Source organism: Equus asinus, chromosome 9, assembly GCF_041296235.1.
Source record: "Equus asinus isolate D_3611 breed Donkey chromosome 9, EquAss-T2T_v2, whole genome shotgun sequence".
Taxonomy (NCBI): Eukaryota; Metazoa; Chordata; class Mammalia; order Perissodactyla; family Equidae; genus Equus; species Equus asinus.
The window spans coordinates 20,509,971-20,533,942 of NC_091798.1; the positions used below are offsets into that span (position 1 = coordinate 20,509,971).

At 36.3% G+C, this 23,972-nt stretch overlaps 1 protein-coding gene across 2 annotated transcripts in view; it reads right to left on the reverse strand.

The window, feature by feature from the left end:
* The window catches only part of GABRA1 (gamma-aminobutyric acid type A receptor subunit alpha1), a 57,625-nt gene that overhangs the window by 21,564 nt on the left and 12,089 nt on the right, over nucleotides 1-23,972 (reverse strand). For both annotated transcript variants that reach the window (XM_014842751.3, XM_014842752.3), the window contains 3 exons: nucleotides 16,058-16,125; nucleotides 8,790-9,010; nucleotides 6,412-6,494 (listed from right to left, as the gene is read on the reverse strand). In XM_014842751.3, the coding sequence (XP_014698237.2) occupies nucleotides 6,412-6,494; nucleotides 8,790-9,010; nucleotides 16,058-16,125 (372 nt within the window). The remainder of the gene's footprint in view (nucleotides 1-6,411; nucleotides 6,495-8,789; nucleotides 9,011-16,057; nucleotides 16,126-23,972) is intronic.

Below are 23,972 nucleotides of genomic sequence, written 5' to 3' on the forward strand. Positions count from 1 at the left end.
TGTTTTGTCACTTCGTTTCTCCTAATTAGTTGGTGTGTTCTATCAGCTTCATATTTTCTATTGCATGGTTCCAGAGGTCAGGCTTGGAAAGGAGAGCTCGTATCCCTTAATTTAGGAAAACTAAAACATATTTTCCCAATTCATTCAGTTATCTGTTCACTCTTATGACAAATCGTTGTTAAGCATCTGCAAAGGACAAAATACCTTGTGGAGGATACTGTAGTGAACATAACAAACAAGGTCTCCTGGTCTTGTGGAGCATGCACTGCAGTAATGAGGACAAAGATGGCTAAGCTAATGAATATATAATCTCTAGTAGTGTTAAATGCAATAAAGCCGTACACAACAGGTAAAGGGATAGAGAATGAAGAGGTAGGGACTCACAGAGGGTCACTAAGACAATGACATTTATACAAGTACATGACAGAAATAAGTCTTGGGGAAGAGTACTCTCTTTGAGCAAACTAACAAGTTTCTTCTTGAGGGCAGGTAAAATCCTGACATGTTTGAGGAAGAACAGGAAGACCAATGTGGCTAGAATGAAGTACATGAGAGATGAAATGAGGTTTGAGGCAGCAATCTGGGTCCGGATTATGTCAGGTCAGGAGAAGGTCATGATAAATGTGAAAAATAACACTGGAAATTTTACTGAGCATCTATTCTAAAAGAAGTCTAATTTTCTTTGTCTTTAAATAAATTTTTATAGGTATTTGTTATTATGAGGATGATGATAATGTGTTATACCATAAAGCTCTTTACCCCTTTCAAGCATTTTCATTTGCCATGTCACTTTTTCACCTAGCCATCCTCCTATAGGAGAAGTTAGGTCTTAATCCTGATCTTTAATTCAGGAAGGTTGGGGGAGGAGGTATACAGAGTGAGAGAGAAGGAGGAGGAATTCCATAGCTTTTCTGATGTCTAGTCACAGAACACCCGCTTCACATAGGTTGAAATAATGGTACATACTCTTCTCTGTTTAGATATAGATTGATATTAAGTACTTAAGGAATATCACAATAGCAAAACCAAACTGTTTCTGGATTTTGAGAGAAAGATATGATAGCAAAAGTTGGTCTTACTGTGAAAGCTTCACCCCTTGGCCAACTTCTCCATTAGGGACAGTAGGTACAGTGCCCAGGGCTCACAATGCTTTTAGGAGGCACAAAAATGTTCTAATTTCTTTCAAAATCAGAAGAAAAAATGAATATTCTCTACCTTGAATTACATTCACTTTTATATCAACAGTCATAAAATTAAAATAAGTTTTCAATATGTATTTTTGGAGGGATAGTCCACAAATGCAAAAGTGCTGAGGGCCCAGAAAAGTCATAACGTGTCCCTACTTGACCCAATCCCCTTCCCCAGGTAACAAGGCTTGGATGTTTTTCCAAATCTGTATTTATCCAAGCCGAAATATTACGAGATGTAAAACGATGTTTGTCTTTTTACCCAAGCATGGAGCTGCCTAAAGTGATGTGAGCCCGTGCCCCTCATTCTCTGAACAAAGCTTCTTAAAGTGACCACTTGTACCTTGGGTGAGTGACCCAGAAAAATGTAGTCAGTGTTCCCTAGATTTTACGTGGGTATTCTGTCTGCTCCAGCATCATTTATGGACCAACATACAACTTACAGATATCTTTTTAAACAAATTTTTCCAGAAGTTTGAGAGAATACACTAGGAATTAATTTAGTGGTATTGCTTCTTTTATGAAACATGTTAAGAGTGACAAATCGATAATTTTGAATTTGTCTTCATTATCTTATCTTTTTTAATTGTAGTTGTCCTCATTGACTGTTGTTTCCACTTCACTAGTCTTTTATTTGTTAATTTGTTATTTATTTATTTAATTTCAGCTTTATTGAGGTATAATTGACAAGGAAAATTGAAAGATATTTAAAGTACACGCTGTGAAGATTTGATATATGTATATATTGTGAAAGGATTCCTCCCATGGAGTTAACACATCTTACTGACTTTAAAAAAAAACCTGAAGGATTTCAGCATTGTTTATACTTGGAGGATCGCATTGTTAAGAGGGTCTAAAAATTCATTTATTTAAAAAAAAACCCCTTTGAAGAGAGCAGAGCACACTAGTTTGAGAAGAACCACATTGCTTACAATGTAGGTACCGATGTTCAGCAAAATGTTTTTCTGATCATGATAAATTCTTATTTTTTAAAAGGAAGGGTTATACCCAAGAAGACATATTGAGTTTATGGTAACATAGAATCATTGAATGCTAATGTGGAAGGACTCTAGAGGTCATATAGTTTATCTCATTTTACAGATGGCAAACTGAGGCACAGAAACACTCAACGATTTATTTACAGGTGCATAGATGCTTAGTGGGAAAACTGAGATGAGAACATAGAATGCCATTCATTCGACTCCACTGCTGTTAGTAAGGATTTTCTAGGCAAAAACTGTATATTATATGCTCAAAAGCCACGCAACGATACTTGGTGGTCACATGATTATTGATGAAGTCTAGGCCTGTGTCATTTTATAATAAATTAAAGCTCTTGCTACGGTATCACACTGTCATTCGCAACAGTGCCTGGCATCTATCTTTTTATACCTTGTCAGGTGTCACCAATGTGCTGCTAATAGAGTCGAAGAGAGAAAAAAATGTGTCACCATTTACTTCTCCATGTAATTCAGTGTTTCATTTCTTAATTTCTTGGAAACTCTATTGTGTATGAAATCTATCATAAACATGACATTGTTGTGAAAATGAGATGACTCATTGTTCATGTCTCTCAATGGAAATCTCCCAAAATGTACAGTTAATTCACATGATGAAAATTGGTGTTTTCAGATGTAGAAAACGGATATGCCCATGGCCTCACAATAGGTGGTATCAGTATACCTTGTTTCTTCACTTCAGTATCTGGAAAGCAGATCCTATGAAAATTTTCTTGATTTAAGACTATTCAGTATAAATAAAAGAAGGTTAAAAAAGAGTCTCCAATTATTTAGTCAAAAATATTAAGTTCAGATCTCAAGTAAATCAGCAGATTACCTAAAGAAATATTTTTAAAAAGACGAAAAGGTTTGGGTCGGGGTTATGAAAGAACTTTGCGGTGATGCAGCACTGGGAGCATGGACTTAGAAGAGCGTCTGCTCGTTGGCACTGTCACTTCACATCTATGCGACTTTGTTTCTCCACTTGTATGAAGCAGGCACAGTGAGTAATGTCTAAAGTTATTCATTGTTCAGAATTTATTTAAATTTCTCTGTGACTCGCTTACAGTCAGGAAACGATCATTTACTAAGTCCATACTAGATCTGGCACTTGCCCAGATCTTGTTGTAAAAATATAATCGGAATCTCTTCTTTTAGAATCAGAGCCTTATTTCGTATTTTCCTCAAAAAGCAGCTGAAGGATGTCCGCTACATGATGCACATTGTTTTCAGGATATCCGGCCTTATGAAGAGGGCTTTATCACCAACAAGAAGAAAGTGTAATTTACTTCTGACAGTCGGAATCCAATGGAGAGTGGTAAGGAAACATCTGCCTTTCCAAGTTTGGTTCTTATCAACACATGGATGAAGTTACTTCAGATGCTTCATAAACATTTATTACATGGTGTTCTACTAAATTATTGCAAAATCCTCTTCTTTTTCTCTTGCTGATTCTCTTCTCCGATGTTTGGCAAGATGTTTGCTTCAAAAATTGGGTCAAAACATTTTTAGCTCACTTTTGCCTCAGTTTCTTCATCTCTGAAATGTGCTAGTTAGTCCAGGTCAGAGAAATGGCTACACAATAAATGGACCACCACTGTTCCTGTCATGCCAATGGCAGGCAATGGTTCCGTCATGGTGTGCTCCCCCACCAAGCATGTGCCCTCTGAGCCTACTTTTCAATGTCAAGTCTGCTCTGTTTAAGTTTAATTCCCCATAGGTCTTAAACCCTCTTTTCTGAGACTTAAATACTGAAGGGGCGTTTAAAACCTGATTATTGTAATGTTTATTCATTCAATAAATAATTTATTGAGTGCCTACACTGTATTAGGCTCCATGCTAGGAAATACTGAACAAAACAGATATTGCTCTCATAGAGTTTACAGTCTCCAGACAGTAAAAATGTTAACAAATCAATAAAATGAATAATTATTTCTGTGACAAACAGTATAAAATAAACTTGTCTTGTGATCAAGAAGGCTGATGAGCTTGTATGCAAATTTTGATGAGGTCGTCAGGGAAGGCCCTAGGAGATGAATATTTATGCTGAGATGTAGAGAGAAAAAAAAATCCCAGCCACACTAAGAACCAGAGGAAGAGTAACCCAGGCAAAGAAAAGAGCATGTGCAAAGGCTCTGAGGTGGAAAATAGCTTGCTTACTTTTCTTTAACTTCGGTTTTCTTATAAGAGATACTATTCGTTTTCTACTCACTATCCGTTTCCTCCTTCCTAAAATACCTCCAATTTTCTTCAGGAGGGCAATGTATATATTTTAAAATACCTCTTCCCACCCTCCTTTGCAGGTAGTTAGCATTGGCAAGGTGACACAGCTTTGATTAACGAAGTGTGGGAAGACATCTGTTAGGATTTTAGGGAAAGTTTTTTTCTTTTTGATGCAGGCACTATTCCTTTCTTCTTTGCCCATTCATCCTCTTTATCTTGAAAGCAGATGCAATGACTGGAGTTGCAGCAGCCATTTTGTGGTCAAGAAAAACATCTAAGGACATCTTAAGATATTATCCTTGTTAAGATGCTGAACTAACCAGCAATCAATCAGCAGTCACTTTCCTTTGCATAACTTATATGAAAACATAAACCCCTCTTTTTTTTCCAGCTATACTCATTGCTTGAAAGCATTCTTGACTAATATACTAAACACATAATTCATTGTCCAAAATGACATAATTTTGAAGGCAAAAGGGGGTACTATTAGTAGTTATACCAGGGTATTAGGAATAAATCAGTACTGTTCCAGGCAAACTACGATGCATGATCTCCCTAACCAGAGAGTTCCTTTGAGGATTAGATGAGCCAATGCATATACAAATGTTTAATATACTGCCTGGCATACTACTAACATGTGATACTTAATATTATTATTAAAAATGAAACTGGTAATCAGGAGAAAACATAATAGTCCCTGGCATAGAATATACATTAAATTAAATTGGGAAAAGAATGGAGAGAAAGGAGTTAGCACCAAAGACCTATTTAGCTGACAGTTGTTGAAGTAGTTTATCCTTGGGTTTCAAGATAGAATGAGATTTATAAATAGAGGAAGTTGTCTCTCCATGACTAGTGCTGCTAGGAGCCTGAAGGCCCTTTGCTATTTTCTTTACTTGCTGTCTTCCTACACTACCACTATTTTTCTTCTATGAATCATATCTTCACCAAAATAGTTGCTCAGACTGCCTGTCTAGTGAGAACAGAAAGCTGGTTACGTAGTCCGGGAGTTGACTCAGTCCTTGTATGTAACTCCCCTGCAGGAAACCAGGACTACATATTCCCACTCACTTTATGTATGCGTACTAGTCAGAGCAGAAGGGGAGAGGAAGACCAGAGGACCTGACTCTGCTGCCCACTGTTCTCTTGCCTCCTCTGACACGTGCCTGCGTATTTTCAAGTAGCAGAAACCCAGAAAGTTATTACAAAGGGGATTTATCTAAGATATTTTCCAGAGCGTTAATATATACATGAATTTTATGGGATAGACAAACAAATCTAGAACTTTTTTGTGTGCATGTGTGAGGAAGATTGGCCCTGAGCTAACATCTGTGCCAATCTTCCTCTTTTATGTGGGATGCCGCCACAGTGTGGCTTGACAAATGGTGCTAGGTCCATACCTGGGATCCAAACCCACAAACCCCAGGCCACCAAAGCAGAGCACATGACCTGAACCACTACACCACCAAACGGGCCTCTAGAGCTTTTTCAACACGACGATCAGAGTAAATTCTTTTCTGGCTACACCTTTTAACTGTAGGCTTCATTATTAAGAAGCACCTAATTATTGCCCTTTGCCACCTACCAATATTTCCATCTGATAAACAAGTTGAATCATTCTTAAGGTCAAACAAGTGTCAGTAATGATATAAAATAAACACAATGATCTCCATTTATTGGAAAGAAAATGCTATCTTTGATGTATAAGCATCCATTCTCCACTTGATTTTTATGAATACAACTTCAACAAACAGAATTTTTCCACAAAATAGTTAAACTCATTCTTTCTAGTCCAGGAGTTGGGAATATCCCCTTCCTAAAATAATATTAAAAAGTGAAGTCAAATATTATTACTTATAGAAAGTACTTGCAGCAAATCACTATTTAAACTTTCTTGATGCTCTTTATTTGTCTCTCTAGCAGACATAACGAATTGGAGGTCTCTTGCTTAAAGACTTAGACTTCTCATAAGAATAAAACACAATTAAAATAAATTTACTCACAGCTTCCAAACTTTAGTGGGCAGGCATGGGCATCCATAGGGAAGTCCTCCAAATGCATTGGACATTCAGCTCTCACCGTCAGCCTTATCGATTAAGGGAAATATAGGATATAAACAAGAGCCCTATAGATTAGATAGTTCCTGATAAATTTGATTGAGATCTCACTAACTATAGCAAATATATTAACAAAGCAGGAGAGACAGGCACAAACTGCAGTGCTATTCTGAGCTGTCAATCATCAAATGATCTAAAAAGAATTATTTAGAACAATGACTGGACTCTACCCATATTTTTGCTTGTTTTGAGAAAATAGGTGACACTTGATTTTGCATCATGGGCAAGCATTGCTAACGTTTTCCAAAACAACCCACCTCGTTACAGGAAATCTTTTGAGAATAAAACTGGGTGTAAGCAAATAAATACTTGCCAAAATACTAATTCATCCTTTGTTGAGAAGATGGATAGCAAGGAAGAGAAGAGAATTTCTCCCTTCCTAACTGGAGCTCTTCCTACCTCCTTCTCTAAAGTAGTACCAAATGCGTAACACAACAAAGGAACAGGTGAAGGAGGAACTGTCCCTCAGCTTTGCGAAATTGAGATTGATGCAAAGTCTACTTGAGACTTTATCTGCGATCTAACCACTTTCCAACCATTTAGTTTTATTTACAAATCCACCGCCTAATTGAAGCCAGCACTTTGTTTTGCTTCTCTTTGGTCCCTGTGTTCTGGGAATGTTGATTCTATTTACATTTGAGAAAGGGTAGTTAAGAAAGGAATTCACTGAAATAGATTGGATCTCATGTGGTGGAATTCTGAGAGAATTTATATCCAAATTCCTCACATGATTTTTAGAAAATATATTTATCTATTAAGTAGCTCAAGAAATGTGATAGGATGTCTTTATAGCCAGTAAAAGCCCTAAATGATTATAATATTGAGTAAGCCGAATAGGAAATGAGTAAATTAATGATTAAATTTGCATTCTTAAGTCAAACCATTAAGGCAAGTAATAACACATTAGCAAAGGTACTGAGAAACTTACTAAATAGAACATATAAGCTAGTTATTGATGAAGAACACTGCATATATCAGAAACCATTGATTGGTAAACTATGCAGCATATGCAAATCGCTCCCCAGAAAATTGCCAGCTGGGTGGAATGAATATTGGATTTAGGCTAGAAAACATGTGAAGCGTATTTTGCAGGGGGAGACTATTTCAAATTTTAAATTTCAAATATAAATAGGTCCTGCTCAGATGATCTGGAGAAGTCTCAACACATCTGTCTGCTGATCTTCTATTTTCTTTGCCTCTTTTGGGAATTTTCATTCTTTAAATCCTATTACACTTTTACTTGTTGAGTCCAACATCTAACATGGCTCTTGAAGCATTTTTTCTTTCTTCCTCATTTGCATATTTGTGTATAAAAAGCTAGGAGTTCTGGCAGCTTTCTCCAAAAGCAAAATATCCTTCTATTCCCATGCTAAACAGAATCCACTAAGTCTAGGATTTTGCTTCCATTACCTTTTCATACCAAAGCAATAATTGAACAACCTGAATTGCCAAGTGCTGTCCAGATCGACAAAACAACATTCTAACAAGTCATCTGTGTATAAAATAACCTCTTCCCTTAAGAATGAGTCCCGGACAATTCTTATTTCTCATAAATTAGGAATATTTCTAAGCATTGCTTTTTTTCTTTAAAAATATTCAAAACCTTATTTGATCCATGTTTCCTTCATTCAATCATAAATGAATGACTAGTGTCTAGGTGTTGGGCTTCCTAGTAATCTCAAAATGGAGGAAACGTTGATAAAGCAGAAATATATATGTAGTTTTCAATTTAAGCAAAATTAAGAATATCTACAGTATCAATCTAGCAATATCATTGTGGATTCATATATTTCTTCAAATTTATACTCCCATATGAATCTATGTTTTTTAAGACTGGAGATTTCCCTAGTTTCATTCTTTTTCCCTTCTTATTAAGTAGAAACATTCTCAGATATATGCTTTGAGACAGCTTCTAGAAAGTTAATCTAGACCTTACTGGAATGCAGGAATATATAAGGTTAATAGTAGGGAGAGGAAGTTTCTCATATTGAATTAGAGTATGTTGGAGAGATACATTGCATTACTTAATATACATCTTAAACATGCTTTTCCATTTTATCTAATCATTTTACTTAACACTTGAATACTTGAATAATATTTTAACCAGTTTATTTTTCATAGGAAGGTAATTATTAAAGTTGAAAAAACAGGGAAAATGGGAAACCAGATGCTCTATCCTGGCCCATCAGCTTGATGCTCACCTACACTTGGGAGAGAAAGAAAAGCACAGACAGATTCACAAACGGAAAGGCAGTCGTCCTCACCTCATGGTGTACAACAAGGTGCCATCCTCCGTGATCCTCAGGAGTTTGTTGGGCATGGTCATATTGTGTGCCACTGACTTCTTCCCATTGTGAAAAAACGTATCCGGAGTCCAAATCTTACTTGCCATTAGGTTATTTAACCGAAGAACTGTCATGGGTCCTTTAAATTTTAACCTTTCATCCTTCCAGCTTTGACGGAAAAATACGTCTATTGTATATTCCTAGGTAATTTTGGAAAATGGCAAAGAATTCACTGTGCTGTATTATGCAATGCAAATAGCTTACACAGACAATGCACCATTTTTGCAACTGTAAAAGCAAAATATGAGCTAGGTGATGTTTCTAGAAGTAAACTTGTGGTGGCCTGTACATATTGGTGTCAAGTGAATCATTGATTGGTATAACCATTTTTGAAAATATCATAAATGCCTGAAATATTCCTTGGTCCAAAAAATTCTGCTGATTATCTCCTTAGATACGTGAAAGGAAAATAACACCCTCCACTACACCAGCGCTGGAAGAGACAGAACTTATTGCATACAAAAACAAAACTCATGTTGGAGGTTATTACATATAGGAAAATGTTTAAATTAGACAATTCCAGTTATAAAGATAAAGCACAGTGTTTTTGGGGAGGCCCTCCTGTGGTCTCAGAAAACCTCACACCCAATGTGAAATTCTTTGTGGTTCTAATGTGGGTGTGACAATCCCATCTTCTTTTTGGCTAAGTAAACATTTTTTTTTTCACAGACATTGTATACAGCTTTCCAATTCTCCCACACAATGAAAATAAGAAATTTGTTTAACTGGTAATTTGGATTTTTTCCAAGGAAAAAAAAAAGAATGCCGAATACGCTAGTGTGCATCAGTGTGTGTTTGTGAGTGCATGTGTGTATGAGACGCATAAGAAATGTGTGAAGCTCATCATCATTCACAGCCAGGGAATCTATTTATTTGAATAAACACAGCATTCCTTATGGCAATACCCAGAGACAAACATCTGCTAATCTGAAAGCAAGCAATATGACTTCCCAGCTCCTAAAATTGAAAAGGGTAATATCCATCTTTCTTGCAGTACTTGTTACTCTGACACTAAATTTGGAACTCAATGGTTTGAAATAAAGATGGCCACATTCTCCATTATTCTTAGCATGCTCCCAACAGGAAGAAAGACTAACGCGAAAACATCATGCTACATTTACTTAATCCTGTAAACCTTGATGCGTCAGAAAGCTGTTCTTTTTTTAATCTTGTACATATCGTCTTTAGGACAGACATAATTAATGTCTGTGTGTAGGTGTTTTGTGCAGGAATTTAACTACCCCTCTCTTTCTCAAGGTTTAAGCAAGATTGGGTAAAGACTGAATAAAGGTTTATCCCTCTGGCACGTGTTTGGTATGGCTGAGCTCTCACAGATCAAGTAACTAACAAGTATTTTTGGATAGTTTATAATGCCCCAGGCATAGTGCTAAATGCCGACTGAGATAGAAACAAGGAAGTGTAACACGCTGCCAGTCTCTCTTTGTAGGCAAGAGAAGTTACTTTGTTTGTTGGTTAGGTTTTTTTGTGTCTGGAAGCGTCAGCTGAAAGGCAGCAGGACACAGGAATTTACTCACCAAGAAACATTTCCTAAGCATCTGTTAAATTCAGCGGAGGGAGAAACTATTTAGACTTGGATGCTGTAAGAAAAACTCGTGGAGGAGTAGCATGGGCATAGAATGGTATTTTCCATGAGGAGAGAAATGGGGAGGGAGCCTGTGGATTACGTCAGGAGATTCTATGGAACAGCAGCGCATGCCAGGGAAGTAGAGTGGATGGATTTACTTTGGGTTGTGCACGTTCTCTTCTCTAGACAACAGACAGGTAAGCTTATGAGATAGGGGTATGATAATGATAAGATTCCTATTACTTGGGAATCAGACACATAAGCTCTGTTCTCTGTCCAACTGAACTACCTTCGCTGGGTCAACAGCAGAGGGAGTGGCCACTTGCAGACCAAAGTTCCAAAGATGTCTAAACTGACCATGTTCCCGTGGAGCTAAAAATTTTGTACATTTGTTTGCTTGGTCTAAGGAGATTTTTGAAAATAAAATGTTAACTATAAAATAAACTTAAAATATATTTATTATCAAACTTCCATAAGATATATCCCAAAGGCAATGATTTCAAAAAATTACATCAAAATTTACCAAGACCTGATGTTTACATATTTAGCATGTTACAGCCAGCTTTACTTACCGGTGCTAATGGCAGACAATGAAATCCCCAAATTCATTTAATATAGTCTCCCTTCAAATATTGTACTGGTCACACAAGCATGCAAGCATACACAAGCACACATACATGGAACAAAATTAACTAGATAAGCTTTTATTTCCATGTTCCACTCTGTGAGAACTAGAAATGAAGACTGAAATAAAGGAGTTGATAGTGATCAGATCTTGCCTAATCAAGAGTGTAAATATTTGCTCTCTCATTTCCTAAAAATCGCCCTTGCAAGATTGCCATGAGAGCAGCTGGCAGCTCTCAGGTGACCTTGCCCTCATGGTCACAGTTCATTTAGACCACGATGGGCCAGATGCCCTTCTTCAGGAAGTTGGAACAAGAAGGAGGAGAGGGCAGAGCCGTAGCACAATGGTTACAAATGTAAGTTTTAAACCTCCTAACTAACTAGAACTGAATTGTTCGTCTGCCAGATGAATGGCTTTAGGTCATTTTCTTACCTTCTTCAAGCCCCAGTTTCCTATCAGTAAAGTGGGGATCAGGGCAGTACTTATTACACTTACCTATTGTAAGAACTGAGTTAATACAAAGGAACAGCTTGCAAGAATGTCTGTAACATAGGAAGTTCTCAGTAAATGCTAGGAGTTATTATTTGTCTCTTTTTTTTTTTATCAACACAAATTTATATTAGATTTCTATGTTGCTGGGAACGAAAAAGTGCTATTTCTTAGGAAGGGTGGTAGGACATGAAACCTGAGGAAAGTGAGAGGGTGGTCGTCACCAAGCAAAGCAAAAACAGAAGGTGAAAGAGAAGACTCCACAGAACAGTGTCTGCACAGCTAGAAAGCTCTAGTGATGAATCTGTTTAAGATTCCATGTTCCAGCTCCCACCACTCAAGTGAAAATCTCTCCAGGTTACCCGGTTCAACCGAGCAGGTCCCTGGAGACTGTGAGCTTTATTCTGAAGACTGGGACAAAACATCCATTATGCTCCTAAATAAATATTGTATTGAGGTGTCCCCGTTTGCACCATTTGTTAGCTTCTGTGTGTGCTTTGATTTAACACATTTTAAGCAGTATGGAAAACAGGGCTCTGTGACTGCACTGCCTGGATATTTCTGTCAGAACCTGGTGCTCTGGGAATGTGCTGTTTGATTGCCAATTAATGGTTTTTAAGATAAAGTTAAGGAGCTGTCCTAATTTTGTTTTCTATTCCAGATGAAGTCAGATGCCTTGGGAGCTGTGGAGTCTCTGGAGACAGACAGCCTGAGTTCAAGTTGCTACCTAGCTGGGTCACTTTCCTCCTCGGGAAAAAAGTGGATAATAATAATACTTAGCTAAAATGTTTGGCATGAGGGTTAGATGAAATATGATCTGTAAAACTCTTAGCATGTGCCTAACATATTGCAAGCATTCAATAATGTTGACTGTTGTTATGGTTAATATTATTAATTAGGTATTCTATTAGTTCACACTTTAAAAACGACAAAGCTTTTCCAGTCTTGAAAAATAGCTTTGTCATTCTGCCTTCTAATTTTGATAGCCTCTAAATCATACTGCTCTTTCTTATGCATAATTCTCCCATTATGTGGTTTAAATGATTAATCTTCTCAAACAAAGTGGTCAGGTACAATTTCCACTAACCACTTAGCAAATCAGTTGCAGACCTATGGATAATTTGATCCTTTGAGAGAACAATTCAAACATTGTCTGATGCATGAGTTTTAGACAATAGGGAGTATCACTGGGTTAGACACTGTTCCATCTTCCTATCCGATATTTGACCAAAGGCCAAGTGTGAAAAGTAATTCATGATAATCACAGGGTTAATGGGTATCAAAATCCTATTGTTCACCTTTAATCTGAAAAAAAAGATATCATTGATTCCTTAAATCACAGTTAATCTGAACCAATAACTCAGAGGCATGCTAAATATTTTTCAAGAGAAAAGTTTTTGATGGCATTTGGCTTTATCTGGGCACTCTCTCTTAGTAACTCTTAGGGAGCATGTACTCTGTGAGGCATCATGCTAGGTTCTCAGAGATAGAGAAGAAGAGACAGGGATAAAGAAGAGATAGAGAAAGAAGATCCATTTTTAATTATTATTATTATTATTAGGAGAAATAATATCATTATTGTGTGTGATGTTTGCAATGCTTCATCACCTCTCCTAATGTTTCGGTCAATGAGAAGAGAGTTTTACCAGGGTAAGGGTTCTGAATGCTCTCCATTCCCTCACACTCTACTATTTGGGGCGGGGAGGAGGGAGGAATAATTTAATCTGATGGGTGAATGTGTAAGGAGAAATCAATCTTGCCTATCTCAGCCTCTTTATCTTGTCTTTTCCATTTTGGAAGCTGACTGTCCATCAGACTCACAAATTCTGCTGCGTTCCATCATGCTACAACTTTTGCATGGACAGGCTACACCCTGGCAGAGGTAGGCCAACATGCCAATTGACTAGGTTGGTTAATCTGGCTGATCCCAATGTTTACTCCCTGGAAATCCACTTGTCTGCCGACATAAACCATCTTCTGCAATATCATCATTACTAATAAAGATGATATTCTCATTTTCCATAGCCCTTACTCTATTGTCTTATTTCTCAAAAGGTTCAGAACTCAGGTAGGGAAGAAGGTGTTATTTACTGAGTCCTGTTAAGACCTTAAGTTTTTAAAGATAATACAGACTCCGAAACCTATCATCAAATAAGTAGTAATTCAACACTTATGGTAAATCAGCAATGCTCTGATACTGTAAGGAATGTGAAACAAGTGTGTCTTTACATTTTTTGGCATCACTTTAGGAAAATAAGACATTTATATAAGAGAAAAAACTTTGCAAAACAGTACTGTATATGAGGCCTAAAGCTAAATTGTATTTTACAGCCAATAAATGTGATTAGAATGCAGAAAGAGAAAGCAAATTTGTTATTGGGTTAATAAAAAAATGTTTTCATCAAGCATTGGGTCTTGGTTTGGGCCTTTGTGGAAATATGGGATTCAGATGAGTGAAGAATACAGGAAATTTCCATGGAGAGTACATGGCATGAAAAAGAATTCAGGGGTAAAAATAATAATAAGTTTATTGAGCACTATCAATAGACACTTTAGTTACATATCTCATTTAAAATTTCTGACAATCTTACAAGGATAGGCAATTTTAATAATACACCCACTTCAGAGACTTTGAGCTTTGTAAGCTTAAGTGATTCACGCAAGGTCATGCTGCTGCGGGTGGCAGGGTTGGAATTCCACCAGCCTGAATCCTAGAGCCAGTCCTCCTGGCCCACGAGTGGTATTGCCTCACAGAAAGTAGCACTTATGCAAATGACTAAAGTCAATAGTTAATACTGGGAAGGAGTGAGGACAAGTGGTAAAAGTATTTGTGGGTTGTATGGAATACAGGCAGGGGACTTTAAATTTGACCTTAAACCTGACTGGGATGTATCAAATGTTCCTACTTAGAAGAGTAGCTTGGGAGACTAGTGCTGTGGGAAGAATGAGTTCCAACATGGGAGCAACATAATAGGTCCTCAGAGAGCAGTCAATTTAGCAAAACATATTGTATCACAAAGTATTTCAATAAAGGGGTCTACAGACTGACCACAGTGACGAAATGAGTTGCCAGAGGGGTAAACCCATAATTATGGTAACTTTCATATCTCTATTTCTTACATACTAAAAATGGCTGACATTTTTGAGTACTTATTATATGCCAAGAATTTTTTAAGTGCTTTTCATGCATTAACTCATTTAAGACTTGTGGTAACCCCGTGACGTGTTATTATTCCTCCCATCTTACACATGAAGAAACTGAGGCAGAGAGATATTAAGTAACTTCCCCAAGGGTACAACTTTGTAAGTGGAGGAGCTGAGATTATAAATCTAGTCATTCTGATTCCGAAATCTGTATTCTTCCCTACCACTCTGCTGTCTCTCATATGCTCCACTGACTCTAATTTGCATGGTTGGTACATTTCATTACCTGTCTTAAGATGTAAAATATCTCATTATCCTGAGCCAGCATTTCCCAATGTTTGACCCACAGCATACTAGTGCTACAGAATGTCAACAACTATCACATGACAAATATGATTGAAAAACACTAGATTAAATGTAGTTAAACAGGTTTTCTTACTTCAGGACTTGTCAGAGCTTCTACCCTGCCAAGGTACATACAGTGTGAATTTCTACACTTTGAGAAATGTGGTCGAAGTCGATATTTTTTGTAACTTTTATTCTGAATTAATCTGAGCTACTATGAAATCAGAGGGTTTTTATGTTAGTCTGGTGTCAAAAAAGGGCATTTCAAAAATAACACTCCATTATTATACCTTTGAAATATTCATAATGATGTGTCTTCATGGCCTCTTTATGATTTTTTTGCTTATATAGGAGCTTGGCTGTTATGAGTTCAGAAATATTATATAATATCTACAGAGCTCTACTGATTTATCAGTTCTCATCAAATAGAAGAGAAATTCACGTTAATTTATTTGGGTTGGAAAACAAAGAAAAGGTATGTGTTCATTTTATTCCCACTCTTGGTAGTAATTTAACAAATGCCTTGATTATTTCTTTGTCTAATTCTGGTCAAGTATTCATGCTGCTTTTTAAAATCATTTCTCCTTTTTAGCCAAAAATAATTCATAAATCACAATGTTTATGGCTATTCCATAACAGTGCTAGCTACTCAGAAACCTAGCATCCTTGAATCAACATGTCCTCCTAACTGAAATGTAAGTTGACTCTCACTATTTGGCTTACAGAACATAAACTAAGGCAAAGCAATCATTTCCACGATGGAAAAAAAGAAGACTTCAGTGGTTGATAGCCTTAAATAGACCCGGCCTGGGAAGTAAACGGATATTTTCTATTATATAAATATTATATATATCATGTATTACCTATCACTCACACGGAGAGACACAAAGATATAGCCAAGCTATTCCAAGTTGCTCGCTAAATACTTAGTCCACATTTTTCTTTTAAAGTTAAATTTAGAAAATACCTCAAGAAAACCAAAAATGCAGTGTCACTTACCATATCATGGTCTGAAACGGGTCCGAAACTGGTGACGAAGATGTCAGTCTTCACTTCAGTTACACGCTCTGATGAAGCAGGAAATTGGGACAGTGAATGTCTATCAACAGTCCTTATTAGACCTCACCACCACATCCTCACATCCAAATGGGAAATTTATTGGCTTTGATTAGCTATTTCTAAAATTGGTCCACTGTGTAGTCCCGATAATTTACTGCTTACACATGAAATTTCACACTTAATATTTTTCAGTGGAGAACGGAGCTTAAATATTCCACTTTGGGAGGCAGAGGCTTTATGGAGAAGTCAGCTGCTGCTTAATAAATTCTTCAAGAATGGACACAATTTCCTAAATGATACCGAACCATTTCACATTGTAATAAAAATATGTTAGCAGGTGGGTATGGATTAAGCTTAAATATTCCTACAGCTCACCAGATCCTCCAGGTGTTTAGACTACTCTTGGGAAGTATACAGTATACTGTAGCAAGCTTTATTAACTCTTTAAGGACCCACGGGTATATTTTGCAAATGATTGCTTTCTGGCACTAAATCATAACTGAATTATCCAAATTAATCCCTGGGAAAAATCTGACAACCTATATAGGTAGCTTCAATTTTAAAGATGAGAAGAACATATTATGGCACAGAAAAAGTTCATTTAATAGATTCCATTTCAAGTTCAACATGATTTTATTTTATTGGCCTCTGAGGTATATATATCAACCAATAAAACATTTTTATCGTAGTTTGCTGACAACTCAGCACAGACATTTTCAACAAAATATAGTCACTCACCAAAAAAATGTTGTTTGCATAAAAGGAAACAATTTGTTGAGGGGTGTGAATGGAAAAGATGAATTTGTAATGTTCAACTTTAGCTTTGAGAAATAATGGTCCAGTATCTTAAGTAATTCATTTCATTTATCAAGACATTTGTATGTCTGTCATAAGATGTCAAAAAGGTGATCCAATATGTGCAATAATGAGTTCTTTTGAAAATCAAGAATTTTATCCCTCAGCCATTCACTTGTAAATAGTTAATATTTTCAGTATAAATTTCTTTCAAGGAGGTCATGTTATACATTCCACATAATGTCTACCTCAAACGAAAAAATACTTTGGAGGCAGAGATAGTCCCTTCACCAACCAATCCAATATTTTTTGTCTTTTTTTTTTTGGTAATCAATTTCATTGGCTCCCAAATGCTTAAATGAGCCCCTGGACATAAAAAATTTCTGGGGTTTCCCCTTTAAGAACTTCAAAATGGAAGACATAGTTTGAGATAAAGAAAAATAGAATTGTGTTTTTAGAACTCGCTTCCAACCTCAGCTTTAACATTCTCCAGCAACTGCGTAGCTTGAAAGGAGCAGCTGTCAGCAGTAAATGTCGCCTGTATTAACTACTTGTCTTTAATACTGGTCCCCATTCTCACCCCTTCCAGCAGTCATTTTCCCAATCTATACATCTCTCTCTCTGTTGCACATGCTCTTTCCATATAAATTTTTTACCAGAAGGACTCTTTTCCTTAGTTTAAACATCTGTTATTTCTTAAGGCTATCACAAGCTCATACCTTATTAGAATGTGAGAACTGGCTTTCAAATAAAAATAATAATAATAAAAAGTAAATATATCCTATCTATTCACAAAAGCTAGAATTTATCTTATTGATTGAGCTTATTTTTATCCTCTCTTTGTCAGCATTTCCTTTTCTAGATGAAGGAAAGGAGCCATCAATTGAATTTCCTTTGATTTAATAAAATATGCACTTATTGTCATGAAAAAAAGTAGAAAAAGAAAGATAGATTATAGAGAGTTGGGCATATTTTCCTCCTAAATTCCTTGTGTACCAGGTATGCCTCTTATTGGAAATAATTTTATTTCTTATTATTTACAGATTAATATCTTGGAATTAAAAGCACCTTAAATTGCGTGATCAAGGAGAACCAATATCTACATTGTCTTTCTACATAAGTCTTGAAATAGATCCTCTTGTTATTTATTAATTTTGCAGTTGGTTGACAACCTAATTTTGTTTCCAAGGTTGAGTTTCAGTTCTCTCAGGATTACAAATGATACGATTTATGGTGAATACCTTATGAACTCGAGTGGCATCTATAGAATTAAATGATGTCTATGCTTACATTTTATTCTGTGGCAGCAATCTACCATTAAATGCATGCCTGTTTGGGAAATATATGCTAATTCCTGTGCGCCACTTGCAAGTGCCTGGCGGCATGGGACAGCCGTCCTGCACTCCTTTTTCACTATTATCTAGTTCTTGAGTATGAGGAGGCATAATTTCTGCACTCTAAGGTAACTCTCCGAGGTAACTCGCTTACAAAAATTGGCTTACCAGATGTTTTAGGAGCAACCAATCTGTTTTATTTAGCATGATAAAGTGCTTTGAAGAAGAGATATCCACTTGCCAAATATATGCGCTATTTCCTTCTGCTGCTTTTAGATTGTTAGGAGATGACTATGCTATAAGCAATGAATTCCAAAGGCCAAAAAGCCTATTTATAACAATTACTGTACCCATCAAATAGAACATAAAACATGGTTAAGTTTACAGACATTAATTACCATGCACAATTCTCATTGTGCCATATAAAGATCAGGTATCAATGGAAAGCAGTTCACATAAACGGTTATAACCACATTTTAGAAGTTTATTTCTTTCATCTTTTCTCTATCCTCGCCCCTAAGTGTGTTTACTATACTAGCTTATCACCTTCCAGTGCTTCATCTTATTTTCTACTAGCCACTTGGAAATATCAGAAGATATTTCCCAAACTTCACTCCTGCAATATTCCAAGACATATACCCTGACCAAAAGCCTTCACCTCATGCATCTCTCAAATGACCTTCTCACCATGCACTCTAATCATACAGATATCCTTAAAGAGTTTCCGATTTTTGCTCTTTGTTTATCCTTTTTCTCCTCCAAACAAATTCACAAACTCTAAGCTGAAGTTAGCAAAATTTGCAAGTCCTAAACTGAAGGATCCCTGTTGGGGATTGCAGTGACCGCTCAACTACTAAATGGAAGAGGTGAGTGATGGCATCAAAGAGGAAGGAGCACAGGGCAACATAATCCGGGGGGCCATCTGGAGCTCGGGATATGATAATCAGAAGAGGAGAACAACCACTTTCTCTACTTTCCCTTCTAATGTATTTCCCTTGCCACACACCCAAACAGTTTACTTTGACTTCTCATCAGCTGCTAGTGAGTACCCAGTGGAACAAAAAGTTTCCATTGCTGGAACACTCTGCTTATTATGCCTCTGGAAGATTCGTCATGAACATTAGCATGCTAATGTCTCTAAGAAATCGTGTTTTAAATAAATGCGGTCAACTTTGTTTACCCTTGGTTTCCCAAATTTATTTGGGAATGCTACTCTAAGACATTACAAAAGCTTTAGGATAAGCATGAGGACAACATAAAACATGTTGTTTATAAAAAATATAAAGTAAAATAAAAAATACAGCTTCATAGTATAAGTTTGGAAATTTCAGAAAAATATGAAAAAATGAAACATTCCATGGAATACCACCATCCACATAAATCCACTGTTAATATCTTGACATATTCTCTCATATTTTTTCTATTAAAATATCTATTTACTGATTATCTTCAACCCACATTCTCACTCAGTTGACTACAATTTCCATGACAAGGAATAGGCTCCTTAGACCAAAAGTGTGTCTTTCACTACTGCTCACTAGGAATTCCCTGAGTGGAACATGAAGTCATTCTTCTTTAAGACAAAAGATTTATAATCCAGAGTGCAAAGGTTCTAGATACTCAGAGGATTGTTGTGAATAAACCAGCCAAATTGTAAATAGTGACATGGTTAACTTGCTTTTTTGGCAAAGAAATAGTGGTTTGAAATCAAGACCTTTTTAGGTCCAGGACCAGGCTTAAATGGAAGATATGCTTATATGTATGCACTTTGCTGAGATCTAGGGGAATTGTTGAGGAAACTTCTTTTTCCCAATTCTGGGAAAATTTAGTCATCTTATCCCCCTCCCTTCCAACTTGAAATCCCCAAGGGGGAGAACATATATATAAAATATGTAAATTATTTATTGTCTAAGGAACACATACATATATATAATATGCAAATTATTTATTATTTAAGGAACTTTGGAGCATTAGAATCTAAATCGTATGCTCTAATACGAGACTGTATTGACAGCGCTAGACTCTAAAGTCTTATTAGAAATACCTAGAAAGTACTCACGGCCTTTCTAAAGATCTTGTGAGGAAAAGTCAAGATAGTTTTATGCCTCGAAATATTCCACTTAAGAGTGTACAACAGGAGTCAGGAACTTCTAATGAAGTTCAACTAGAATGATTATACATCTACCAAAAATTAAATATGAATGAACCTCTTATGTAACTAGAAAATCATCTGAAAATGGAAATCAATTAAAATAACTCGGTTGGAAGAAATGATCAAAGAGTAGATTAATCAGCAAATAATTTCTTTCAACAAAATATTTCCTTCACAATAATCCTTCCCTGTCCAATGTAAAAAAAATCAACAGATTGTTTAAAATTAATATAGATATATGCACCTGTTTAAGTTTTCGAGGGATAAACATAGAATAGAATTGTGTAAGGGATTGGTCCAGTGACACAGTGGTTAAGTTCACACGTTCCGCTTCCGCCACCTGGGGTTTGCCAGCTCAGATCCTGGGTGTGGACATGGCACTGCTTGGCATGCCATCCTGTGGAAGGCATCCCACATATAAAGTAGAGGAAGATGGGCACGGATGTTAGCTGAGGGCCAGCCTTCCTCAGCAAAAAGAGGAGAACTGGCAGTAGTTAGCTCAAGGCTAATCTTCCTCAAAAAAAAAAAAAAAAGAATAGAGTTGTGTAAAATGAGATTATGATGATGATGATTGTTACTATTACAGTGATTGGGGATATCTTAAAATAGTAGAATAATGTAAATGAAGTATTTGATGATAAACAAACGAATTAAAATCATTCTTTAAACAAGCACATCCTTCAAAGACATGTTGTATATATATAAAAATATATAGATAGATATACACACACATACATGTATACACACAAATACACACTGTATTACAGACTCTACAGCTGCTATACAGCAGTAGATCTGTTCTTACTGAGGATTTCTGACAATGTTGACATCCTGCTGATAAGCATTGAAATAACAGATGTGTTGAAGTGATAATTCAAAAAGGTGATTACTGCTTGAGGCAGAAATAAGAAAAGCAGTGTAGTATAGTAAGTGGTAAGCACATTGGATTAAGAGTCAAAACACTTGAATTTTAACTCTGATTTTTCTGGAGAACAAACTGTGATGTTAGATCAATCCTTTAATCTCTCTGAGCCTGTTTTCTCACTCTTTCAGTGAAGAAATAATACCCGTGCAGTCAACTACTCTGATTGGAGTGAGTGAAGGTCAAAAAAGACGGTGACACGAAAAATACTTTGAGTTGTGTGTGTTGGTTACATTAATTTAGTCAACAAATGTTTCCTGAGCACTTTCTTTGTGCCAGGCAGGCGCTGTTGTAAGTAACACTAACACATTGGTGAACAAAAGTGCAAATGTTCCTGTTCTTCTGTAGCATATGTCATGATCTTAGGGAAAATATTTTAGATAGAAATATAGATTGATAGACAATAGAGAGATGATAGATAGATATAATTACATACATAGTTATGTACAAACACAAACACACCAATTATATTAATTAACTTCAGATCATTATAAATGCTCTGAAAGGATGTCTTTTGAAGAGATAACTTTGAACGTAGATCTGAAAAATGAGAAAAGTTAAGGGATGGGCAGATCCAGGGAGAAAAATTTCAAGGAGAGGAAAGAACAAGATCCAAGGTGAGAATGAATGTGTTAGCTTTAAGAAATAAAAAGTCCAATATATCTGGAGCCTGGTGATGCTGATGATCATGGTACAAGATAACACTCTAGAAGCATGTAGGGCCACACCTAAACAGCTTTGTGCATTTCACTAAGCAGTTGACTTTTATTCTGATGCCATGAGAAACCTTTGGGTAATGAAGTGAAATGATGTTACTTGCAGTTTAAGAAGATAGCTGATGCTATCTGAATAATGTATTGTAAGAGTGTAATTAAAAAATGGAAGAAGGAATCAACAGTGAAGAATTATAGGTGGTGTTTTATTAGGAATGTCTATTACAACTATTTGTTTAACATGGCGTTAGCCGTATTTTCACTGAAAATGCTGTCTGCTGAGGAATTCAGAGTACTATTCACTGGGCCCTGTTCTGTGGACTCCTAACTTATGAAGAAGGTTTATTGCCTCTGTGAGGCTACATTGTGTCTATTAATTCACAGAGGCAGTCATTGTATGGAGACTAAATGGACTAGCATTAGTCATCGTAATAAAGTATATCTTTGAAACGGTCCTGTTTGGAAATTGAAAATATCCTGGGCTCCCTACAGAATGATCAAGGTGTACTCCTGGATTGGACAATGTTTCAGCTCCTTGCCTATCTGCCTGGAGCAACATTTTTGCTCCCTGTCCTTCATTTCCATTCCTTTAATTCTTTAGAATTGTTGGCAATTTTCCATAGCTGATAGAGCTACTTAATTTTGGCTGTGTTCAGTTACTAAACCTGGATATGGGATAGAAATCATATTTCAAAGTGTCTAACCAATCTCCGATCCCCTGGTGTTTTCTGATTCTAAGAACTCAAATGATACAACCATCTCCCAGGAAAAAAGGTAAATTTTATTGAGGCAGAAATTTATCTCATGTCCACTGAGAATTTCCCTCCTTTCCTCCTTGTATTATGGCAGTTTCTATTGGGAGAGGGCTAACCTTTTGAAAAGAGTATGATTGCTGTGTTAAAGGAATGGGTTTCTTTTGGTCTATATAAGTTGATGAAAGTTGAATAACCTGCAAGAGCATTGAGGCATCATGCTTCCTGTTTCCATTATAGCATTTTAGTTATATGAGAATAACAATATAATAACCTTAGAGGATATGGCACCCACTTAGGGCTTTGTTTTCTCTTAAGTTTCCCAAAATGCAGAGTCCATGACTATTAACAATGGGATTCTTGTCTCAGAAACACTACAACATTATTTTTCAAATAAAGAATTCAGATTCTATCTGAAAAAAGCAATCGTTAATAGAAAAAATATATATTTTTAATATTCCACATTTGCTCCAGAATCAAGATGGGAAATGGAAACTCCACAAAAAGTCAAAAGTAACTACACAAAAAATGAAGTGCAGCCGTTTACTAATAATTTGGCCTTTATGACTTGAGCATAGTTGCAGTGGCTGGATTTTATCTTAGGCAATTCTTGGCACCGATCAGTAGATGATTTATAGACAACAGAAAAAGATGAGGGCAGAAAGTTTCTGAACATGCTACAACATTCCTCTGGGTATCTAGAGGGGACTCATCAGACAGGCTGGCTTCAGGAGCTGGCTGGACTTCTCAGCTAGGAATGGTTCAAAGGTGCTCTCGGCTCATTTTAACAATTCCTCTTGGGTTTTTTGGTAACTGCCTTTTCTCTGAAATTCAACTGAATTATGGAATGCCTATACACAGGATTTCTGTGGAAACAGATAGCATTCTGCCAAAGTCTGAGTATCTGTTCCACACCTTACATTAAAAACACCAGATGAAACTATAACAAATTTAAAAAGGGTTCCAGAGTAGAATTTCAAAAGATCATACTAGAAGCCATTATCTGGTCAAGTAAATACAGCAACAACAAATATTGGATAAATCTAACCTTTTAAATTTTTTTGATATGCATTGTCAGTAATTTAGAATCTTTTTATTTTATCCAAAGTTATCACATTGTGACAGAAATATCTTGTCCCCTAAATTTTTGAAATTCTAGGTTTTTAATATAAATGCAAAATGTCTGT